The sequence below is a fragment of the Hyperoodon ampullatus genome, assembly GCF_949752795.1.
Source record: "Hyperoodon ampullatus genome assembly, chromosome: 1".
Lineage (NCBI taxonomy): Eukaryota > Metazoa > Chordata > Mammalia > Artiodactyla > Ziphiidae > Hyperoodon > Hyperoodon ampullatus.
In genome coordinates, this window is record NC_136914.1 from 180,308,473 (window position 1) to 180,318,918 (window position 10,446).

At 58.8% G+C, this 10,446-nt stretch overlaps 1 protein-coding gene across 1 annotated transcript; it reads left to right on the forward strand.

Moving 5' to 3' along the window:
• Positions 1-280: 280 nt before the first annotated feature.
• On the forward strand, positions 281-10,153 carry OPN4 (opsin 4; the record flags this gene model as incomplete). The annotated part of the gene is made up of 10 exons (XM_079711673.1): positions 281-424; positions 1,639-1,784; positions 2,851-2,984; positions 3,306-3,509; positions 4,166-4,337; positions 4,780-4,944; positions 5,886-5,993; positions 6,853-7,033; positions 8,181-8,324; positions 10,115-10,153. 10 exons carry the CDS (start codon positions 281-283, stop codon positions 10,151-10,153), a joined length of 1,437 nt encoding a protein of 478 aa, XP_079567799.1.
• Positions 10,154-10,446: the final 293 nt, after the last annotated feature.

Sequence of the window (10,446 nt, forward strand, 5' to 3'; positions counted from 1 at the left end):
ACTCCCAGCTCCACTACTTAAAGGTGGGGACAGGCCCTGTGACTGTGACTCGCCATAACTGTGACACTCTCTCCTTTGTGCTTCACTGGACACAGAGCAGCCACCAGCCCCAAGAACAGCTCCAGGCTGGGTCTACGCCGGACACAGGAGCAGGCAGCCGGTGGACTGCGAAGGGGTGCTGAGGATGGAGGAACGTTGGGAGGCTGGGCACAGCTAATATCCTGAGCTTCCCGTGCCCTTGACTTCTCTGTGGGCTTGAGAAGGGCCACCCCACATCAGGATGAACTCTCCTTCGGGGACAAGAGCCCCACTGGATCCGGCCCAGGAATCCAACGGCATAGCCACCACAGCTTCCCGCAGCAGGTGGGACAGCTCCTGGAGCAGCACCTCCAGCCTGGACTACCCTCCGCCCATCAGCCCCACGGTAAGCCTGGGGTGAGCGTGTGCCTCCCTCCCGCTCCCTGGTGCTCTTCCTAGGGGCACACAGGGGCTTTGACAAGGTTCCACAGCTCTGCTGTGGGACCTTGGGCATGTTACTGAACTTCTTTGAGCCTGTCCTACGCGAAGAGACCAATAGAGGGGAGTGTGGCAAGTTTTCCTTCCTTGTGGAGAGCATCCAAGGAACAAAAACCAGCCCTGTGGGACAAAGGGCTGGAATGGCACGTCCATTTCTTTCTGAGGGTAGTAGGATGCCCCCCAGAGCCTTCCAGAGAGGAAGGCTGCCCTGGGCCTCTGGGTTTGTCCCAGCCCAGAGTGAGGTATTTAGTGCCTTCTGCTGCTTCCATCATCCTAGCCAGGGCCCAGGGCCATACCCCAGCAACCCCACCATTAACTGGGGAGGGATGAGGGCACCCTCAAGACCGTGGGATGCTGGCCTAGGTTCTGGACAGGATGGAAAGGCTCCAGTAGCTACAGGAGCCAGGGCAGGACAGAAATTAAACCACTCCCTTCCCTGGCAAGGAGCTGGGGTGGGAGGAGTCTTTAAAGCCTTTTGTACTGGCCTCATAGGATCATGACCTCCCTACAGTGACCTAGGAGGCCTGAATTTTCTTTTTAAGAGACAATTCTTTTTCTCACTCTCACACCAGGTGTCAAAGTCAGCCCTGCCCAGTTGTATAGTTGAAGAATACAACCTCCTTCTTTGAGGCTGGGAAGGGTGTGGGACTCCTAAGAAGAGGGTCTCCACCCCACTCTACCTCCCCAGAGTGAACGGGGACTGGAATACCATTGCTGACTGTCTCGGGCACTTGGGATGGGGCCCATACAGAGGACAGGAACGCACCCAGGAGATGGCTCTGCCTTCTCCCCAAGGAAAGATAAAGTCACTCCAGCCATGTCCCTGCTTGCCAAACATGTGTCTGTCTGTCCTACCAGCCTCCAAAGGTGATCTGAGCACACTTCTAGAAGACTTTTGCATCTGGGCCATGGTATAGGAACTTGGGCTCAACTTTAGGAGACCTGTGTTTCCATTCCAGCTCAGCCACTTGCTAGCTGTGTGGGCAAACGGCTTTGCCACTCTGAGCCTGCCCCCCTGCGGCAGTTTTTTACCTGCCCCATTGGGAACCCTAACTCTTCTTCTCAGGACTATTTGAAGGTGATGGAGTCATGTGATGCCCTTGTTTCTCTGTCTCTTCACAGGCAGCCAGGGCTCAGGCTGCTGCCTGGGTCCCCTTTCCCACGGTCGACGTTCCAGACTACGCCCACTACACCCTGGGCACGGTGATCCTGCTGGTGGGGCTCACAGGGATGCTGGGAAATCTGACGGTCATCTATACCTTCTGCAGGTGCCTGGTTGGCAGGATGGGGGCCTGGGCACTGAGGGCAGCCAGCCATGCAGAGACAGGGCAGAACCCAGGGTGGAAATTCTGGTGCCAGCTCTGCCAGGGCGCTGTTGAGTCTGGGTGGGGAGGCCAGGGCCAATGGTCTCAGGCTCAGGCCTCCATCTTCAAACCCAGGAAAGGGGCCCAAATGTAATCCAGGGCAGCTTGAATGGCACATTTAATTGGGCCCCAGGCACACCGTCTGTGTAGGGTATGTGTCCCTATGACGCCCACGTCTCTGCCTATTCTGCCCTGCTCTCAGCTCACCTCCACCATCACCTGTCCCCGTCGGCACCCTCCCTCTGCCTCAAAGAGCAGCCCGGGTGCCAGGGTCCTGAGTCCTCAAGCCCTTCAGCAACCAGCCCTGGCCACCGCCCTTGGCTTCCTTCCCTACCTACCCCACTCGCCGCCTGAATGGCTGAGACAGGCACGTGGAGAAGTGAACTCCTGGCTCTACCGCCTATTAGCTGAAACGACTTGAGCAGGTTACTTCTTTGAGTCCACTTCTCTTGTCTGCAAATTGAAGTTGAGATTTACTTCCTAGAGTCAATGTGATGATTAAGTAAGTTGTTGTATATACGGTGCCCAGCAAATGAGCGAATCCTGGCTGTGCCACTTCCTGAGTCTTGTGACCGCAAGCCACTTCACGGGCGGGAGCCTCCGTGTTCTTATCTGCGAAATGCAATGGGGTGAGGGGTTAGGTGTGAAGATGGATGATTACGGGAGACGAGGTTTGTGAAAGCACCTGGCCTGTGGGCACCATCGTCAACTCCTCTCCCCTTTGCCAGCCCCGAAGGTGAGGGCTGCGGGCACACTGGGAGAAGGGGGACAGGAGAGGCATGAGTTGCTGCCTTGAGGGGTCTCACTTCTTAGCCCACAGTGCCAGGCTCCAGAGCTGTTTGGCTGGTACTCGCTGGGCAGCGGGATGGGCCTGTGGGCCAGCAGCTCGTGCCTGCGTGCAAGCATACACGTGTGTGCACGTGCGTTTGAGGGAAGCTCCCCACTCCTGACAGCTTCTGACCCCTCACAGGAGCAGAGGGCTCAGGACACCTGCCAACATGTTCATCATCAACCTCGCGGTCAGCGACTTCCTCATGTCCTTCACCCAGGCCCCCGTCTTCTTCGTCAGCAGCGTCTATAAGCAGTGGCTCTTTGGAGAGGCAGGTAGACACTTGGGACTCCCTCTTGCTGGAGGGAGGAGGAGGGTTGGGACAGGGGACGTCCACAGTGGAGGGTGGCCCAGATGAGAAGGCGATGTGTTCTTCCTGGGCAAAGAGTGGGTAGTCCCCCTCAGTCTCATGAGTTAGCAAGAGGTTTCCGTGAGCCTCTGTCAGATGCATGTAGGCGGGGTGGAGAGGAACTAGGCCTGCTTTCCTTGAGAGGGGAGCGTAGGAGCTGAGTACGCGCAATCCACAGACCCTCCTTTCCCTGGGGTATCTGATGGGCTCCCTGCCAAGGACTGAGGCCAGGGAGCTGTGCCCACAGGCTGTGAATTCTATGCCTTCTGTGGGGCTGTCTTTGGCATCACCTCCATGATTACCCTGACGGCCATCGCCCTGGACCGCTACCTGGTGATCACACGCCCACTGGCCACCGTCGGGATGGCGTCCAAGAGGCGGGCGGCGCTTGTCCTGCTGGGCGTCTGGCTCTATGCCCTGGCTTGGAGTCTGCCGCCTTTCTTTGGCTGGAGTAAGTGGGCTCAGGGAATCAGGGGAAGGGAAGATAGGCTGGGAGGGGTACATTCAAGGGGCAGGTAGGTGGACTTGGGTTGACCAGCTGGCAGGAGGGGCCGAGGGACTGCTTAAGTCTCAGAGCAAATGGACATGCAGGGGGCATGACTAGCAGCAGGGGGAACTGAGGCTGTACCATCAACAATCAGAGGATAACCTGGGCTCCCCTCCCCAAATACAGAGGGGAAGACCACGTGATTCCTGGCTGGCGGGAAGTGACAGGTGCATCTGATGCTGAGTTTGCAATTAGTCAGACAGGCAGGAGTTGGGGTGTGAGGCCTCAGCAGGTAGGAGGGTTAGCAGCAAGGCACCCACCCTTCTGAGGCAGGACCAGGAAGCTGGCTGAAGTCTTGGGGGAGTAAGACCCTGGGGCTATGGTGAGGTCTCTCTTCCAAACTGGCAAGATTGGGCAGCAGTGGACTTTGCCACCTGTTTCCTGCTAGAACCAGCTTGGAAAGCTCCCCTCCACATGCCCTGGCCTCCTCACTCCACTGGGCAGGGCTGGGGCCGGGGCCAGTGTTTGAGAAGCTCAGACCCCACATCCAAAGCCCCTGCTGGATGAGGAGCCTGAGTCGGCGCTGCCCTGAAGGCTGAGCACCTGCCCCTGGTTCCCAGGTGCCTATGTGCCCGAGGGGCTGCTGACCTCTTGCTCCTGGGACTACGTGAGCTTCATGCCATCGGTCCGCGCCTACACCATGCTGCTCTTCTGCTTCGTGTTCTTCCTCCCCCTGCTTGTCATCATCTACTGCTACATCTTCATCTTCAAGGCCATCCGGGAGACGGGCCAGTAAGAGCTGGGCATGAAGGAGGGCCTCCATGGGAGGGGGGCTGTGCCCCTTGGCCAGGGCTGCCCGTGACTCACATCTGTACCCACACCCCAGGGCACTCCCAGCCCCAGATGGGCAAAGACCAGCTCAGTACATGTGCTTATGGGATGGGGTGCCAAAAGGCCAGTACAACCTGGGTGCTTAGAAAAGTCTCAGGACACACGGTCTTCTGAAGTGTGGGCCTTCAGCCTTGGTCAGGGGGTGTGGGGGAAAGAGAAGACACTAGAGGTAGAAGCGCAGGGAGGCAGCTTAGGCTGGATATATTGGGGAACTTTCTGGGAGTCAGGGCTGCCTGCACTGGAAGGGAGGGCCGGGTCCAAGAAGGCTCCCTGACAGTAGCCATGACCCTGGCACTCACTGCAACCTGAGTGGGGTCAGACCCAGACTCTGCATGCTTCCTAGAGCTCTCCAGACTTTCGGGGCCAGAGAGGGTGGTGGTGAATGCCCCTGGCAACGGCAGCGTCTGCAGAACGAGTGGAAAATGGCCAAGATCGAGCTGTTGGTCATCCTTCTCTTCGTGCTCTCCTGGGCCCCCTACTCCACTGTGGCCCTGATGGGCTTTGCTGGGTGAGCAGTGGCTAAGGGGCTGGGGCAGCGGCTGGAAGGGTGGGAGAAGAGTAAGGGGACCCTGGGGCAGCCTCTCCCTCCCCAGCCCAAGCCCAAGCGAGCCGTCCTCACACCCTAGGTCCAGCCTCACAGGCTTATTCTCCCCCTGCTATGAGATGCCCCACGGGAACTGGGCCTGTCTCATTCCTGGAGGCACTAGGAGACATGCTGGGGGAGCTCTGGGCCACACTGGGTTTGGTTTGAGGGCCTGCAAGGGCTGCCAGGTCCTGCCAGATCCCTTGGGAATATGCAACTTTCCCTGAGGTTCTGGTTTCCTCTCCACCCAGACTGTGGGCGCACAGCCAGGGTGCTACTCACCTCCCGCCCTCTAGTCCTTTGTGGCTAGAGTCTGCGGACTTTGATATCTGCAGCAGCATGGAGGCAGGCCAGACTTCAGGAGCACTTTGAGACAGTGAGAACTATGAATCCTTGCAGGTGCTTGGGTATGAGACCTTCTCCTGGTGCAGGAACGGCCTGGTCCCCTCTGGGGCCCTCCTGTGCAGTTACTCTCAAGGAGCCAGGGGCACAGCAGGCATCAGGGTTCGGCAGGGCATGGGGAGAGCTGGGCAGAGGGCCAGAGTCATTGGGGGTGGGGAGGGTTTACTGCCAGCAGCACAGGCTCCAAGGGACAGTGGGACCTGGCGCAACCCCCAACCTGGCACATCTTCTCAGCGCCCTTCCCTCAACTGCTCCCTGGGTTCCCACTCCCCTCAGATCAGGATTCTCCCTGGCATTGCAGTCCCTCCCCCGGGGATGACTTGGTCATGCTGGTTTGGACCAGGCTGGGCTGTGCCCTGGCAGGGCTTGGTTGGCCTATGAAGAAGGTTCCTGAGAGGGCTGGTGGGTTGTGGAGTCCCCAGGGAGGGCCAGCTGGCAGAGGGACCACAGCTTCTCTGTCCTAGGTACGCACATGTCCTGACGCCCTACGTGAACTCGGTGCCAGCTGTCATCGCCAAGGCCTCTGCCATCTACAACCCCATCATTTATGCCATCACCCATCCCAAGTACAGGTGTGGCCCTCTGCCAGAACCCAGCCCCAGATCCCCAGTCCCACCCTCATGGGCATAGAGGGCCTGGGCCTATAAATGGGGGCAGAGGCCAGCCATCTTTCCTGTCCCTTGTGTACATGCATCGGGTGGGGAACTCTAGCAGCTGAGAGCAGCCAGTGACACTGGTTGGGATCTGGAGCTGGTGTGACCCTCTCTGCTGTCCCAGCTTCCTAGGAGGCTCAGCTTGGAGGGACATCAGAGTTCCCTGGGCAGTGTCCAATACTAACTGGGATTTTCAGAGCTGAGGCCAAAAGGCAGCCAGGATGGTTGATCAGCAGTGCTGCTTGCTACAAAGAGAGGCCCCCAGACAGTGGCAGCCTGGAGAGATCACAGCAGGGAGAGCTCCACTGCACTTCAGGGGCCCTGGCAGAGGCCTGGGGCTTGTTCTGACCCAGAGTGCTCTCTGCTGATAGAATCCCAGCACAGCTGGCCTCTTCCACGAGGGGGCCTTCAGTGCTTCCTTTTGCCTGGTGGTGTCAGTAACTCAGCACGCTGCTGAGGCCAGCTGTAGGCCTTAGCCCATCCAGCTCAGAGGCGGCTCAGGAGCGTTCTTGGTCCCCATTTGCAGAAATGCGGCTTAGGTCAGCCACTCGAGAACTGAAAGCAAGCATTTGGCTGAACGTGCCACCCTAAGGCTCTCCCTCCATGCCCATGGACTCAGTGTCTGTCTGCCCATCCTCATAACCCCAATGTCTTTATGTCCCCAATTCCCCAGTGGCTCTTTGTCCACTCCCATTAGCCCAGTATCAGTCTGTCCATCCACCCCCATCTCCTCAAGTCTGTCTGTCCATCCCCCTAACCCGATGTGCTGTCCTTGCAGAATGGCCATCGCCCAGCACCTGCCCTGCCTCGGGGTGCTGCTGGGCGTGTCAGGCCAGCGCACTGGCCTGTACACCAGCTACCGCTTCACCCACCGCTCCACACTGGGCAGCCAGGCCTCGGACCTCAGCTGGATCTCTGGACGGAGGCGCCAGGTGTCCCTGGGCTCTGAGAGCGAGGTGGTAAGGAGGCTGGGCCCTCACTGACTGGCACCTCGCCATCCTTTCCTCTGGGCGGGGCTGCCTCTGAGACTCAGGGACCCTCAGGAACCTGGGACACTGGCAGCAAGAGCACCTCACCACCACCCCCCCATGGCCTTCCCACACACCATCGTCCCTGCCAGACAGGGGCACTGGGGTCAGAGAGGCAACATGTTGGCCCAAGGTCACCCAGCAGCAGGGCCAGGACTAAACATGGGTCTTCCAACTCCAGGCCGCCTCTTTTCCATGCCAGCACTATCCCAGGGCCTTAGAGCCTCAGATTGAAAAGCCTAGCATTTCTGACCCTAGATGGGCCTCTAGAGAGACAGGCAGGAGCTAGCTCAGGACCCTTCATCCTCAGCATTAAGCGCCCTCCTCCTGGAGCTCGCAGGATACAGTGGAAGGAGCACTGGCTCTGGAGTCGGGGGACCTGTGTCCAAGCCTGAGTTCAAGTCCTTACTGTGTGAGTTTGTGCAGGTCACTCACCCTCTCTGAGCCTCCGTGTCCTCCTCTGAAAGGGAAAATCATCATGTCTACATCTAAGACTAGATAGGGTGCCCATGGATGCTGACCCTACCGCTGTGGTCAGCCATGGGAGCTACCAGTCTGCCAGCCCCTACTTGGGGCCTGAAGCTCTGATGCCCCCTGATGTCACCAGGAGAGTTCCCTGTGACCTGAGCCCCTGTCCCCAGCTCCTCCATCATTGTGCCTACAGGGCCCACTCTGGGCCTCACCAAGTGCTTCCATGACCTCCTCCCACTGCCCCCATCCCTGAGGGTCTCAGTTGAGGGGCTGAGGGAGGAGCTGTCAGAGGACCCATCCCTGAACTAATGTAGTAAACATCAAGGAGTGAATCTTCTCCATTAAGAGGGCCTAGATCCTCATGAAGACATACCCATCCTACATGCTCAAGAAAACACACAAGCACACACACACATACACACACATCCCAGCACATGCACGCACAGTTTGCAAGGGTTTGGTGACCAGCAACCCTGCCAACAGTATTGTGGGCTTCACCCCAGTGAATAAGTGTAGAGAGGATGGAGAAAGGCCTGGTCAGGGAGGGGGCAGAAGCAGGGATGCAGAACGTCCCCCTCACCTCACAGGGACTCTCCCACTCCCCCAGGGCTGGACAGACACGGAGGCAACAGTGGCTTGGGGCACTTCCCAGCAAGTGAGTGGATGGTCCCCCTGCGGTCAGGGCCCTGAGGATGTGGAAGCCAAGGCTCCTCCCAAGTCCCAGGGACAGGAAGCAGAGGCTCCCGGAAAGGTAACTGGGCCTGGCACCTGCCAATCTATAAAAGGGCGGGGATAAGGAGCAAGTAGCCCAGGGAGTGGCCAGGAAAGGGGAGCAGACCCAATGCCCTCTGGGAATCACCCCCTCCCTGCACCTCCCAGCTTTCCCTTGCTCACCTGGGGGTCCTGGGTGTCTCCGTGACTCCAAGATGTTCTAAGCAGGCCTGAGTGTGACTGTGCCTGAGAGTGTCTGTGTGTGTTTGTGTGACCTTGACTGTGCATGTACATAGCAGGTGGTGGCGGCTCTACCGTACTATGATGAATGTACGTCATGTATGTAAATGTGTGTGACCATGTGCCTGGCACACGCATTCTGTCCCTGTGGCACTGTGGGGCATGGGATTGAGTGTGCCCTAATGTGTCTGCTCTAAGCTGTGCATGTGACCAAGTGTGGGTAGCACGTACCTCTCTGTGTTTGGAAACTGGGTATACCTGGGGGTGTGGGGCTGCAATCGGTGTATGTGCTCACTGCGAATGCCCTGAGATTAGGGTATCGCCCAGAATACTTGTGGCTATTAAAAGAAGGCCAGCTGTCTGCCCAAGTGCCTATGGAACGGAATGTTGATGGTGATTAGAGAAGGCCATATTCTGGAACGCTGGAAACGCCGTGCGCACAGGTCCTGAGGCTGCCCTGCCCCTCAGCTGACAGCTCCCCACCCTGCCCCTCCACTCACACCCACACCACAGCCCCAGCTCCCGGGCTGTCTCGGGCAGCGAGACGAAGGCCAGAGGCGCTCCCCTGCCTGTCCCAGAGAGGGGAGCCCTGGGCTGCTCCCTGCAGTTGTGGGACCCCTGCCTCTTCCAGCGTTCCCACCCCAGGGAGTACCACTCCCCAGGTGCCCCAGCCCTGAGCCCGGGAACTGCTCATGACCACAGAGGTCAGGGCAGAGGCCAGCAGCGTCCCCCAGGCTGGCTGGACAATGATGAAAGGCACTGTGCCTCTCCTGAAGAGAATACCGGGCTGGGGTGGGGTGCTGGGCAGAGAGGCACAGCACATCAGCAGTCACCTAACGCGTGTGATAAGCACTGCCAATGAGGTATCAGCACACAGGGTGCTGAAAGCAGAGGCAAGTCCCCGAGGGTTCCCAGGAAAGGTGGAGGTAAAGCAGGGATTGCCGGGCAGGATGGGGCCGAGGAGCGGGGACTGGGCGGTTCAGGCTGAGGAAACAGCCTGTACAAACATAGCAGGGTGTCCCGGAACAGAATGTCTCTCTGTGACCCCAGGAGCAGTCAAGGGGCTCTGGGAGCTGGCGGTGGGCATGGAGGAGGGAAGGGGGCAGGAGGTGGTAGGAGCCAAGGGGAGGCCCACTAGGTGCTGTTGTGAGGGGTCTCCAGTCACGAGCCTGGGGGACAGGGAGCCCTTGGAGGGCTTCGTGGGGCACTGAGGGGCTTGGTCAACTTAGCAGATTAGCTGGGCCTCCCCTCAGTGGCTGCGGAAGGACAGGTTGAGTGGAATGAGCTGGCAGAGAGAAGATGAGAAGAAGTCGGTAGGACAGGCAAGGAATGAGGCATTTAAGACTGCAGGGAGAGAGGAGACATGTGGAAGCATGTGGAAGAGGACTGCAGCGAAGGGGAGGATCGGATGGTGGGGGTGAGGAGAGCTCAGTCCCGACCCCAGGAGTCCGAGAGCCTGGGGACATCCCAGAGGGGCAGCCATACAACCCCCCTCTGTCACGCGGTGCCCCTAAACACAGAGGGTCCCTGGGAGACTACTCCCAGTGGGATACTCCTTGAGCTAAACAAATGTCTGCTGTTTGCTTTCAGACCAAAGGGCTGCTCCCCAGCCTGGACCCCAGGATGTAGGGTGCCCATCAGTTTGTCTTTCTGGGACATGCCCATGTCTTCTGGGACATGTGAAACCCCTTCACCTCCCCCTCACACACACACAGACCCAGGATTACCCTGTGGGCCTGCGGGCTTTGGAAGTGGCCCTGTCACCCAAGCTGTGCTGGATTCGCGGCCCTGTACTGCAAAACTCCTGCTCTGCAAAGTGGTCTGCACCCACTTCTCAGCTCAAGAGCCTGCACCCCAGGCTCAGCCTGAAGAGTGGGCACCCAGGGCCTCCTGCGGCCCGGAACACAGACCTTCACTCGCTG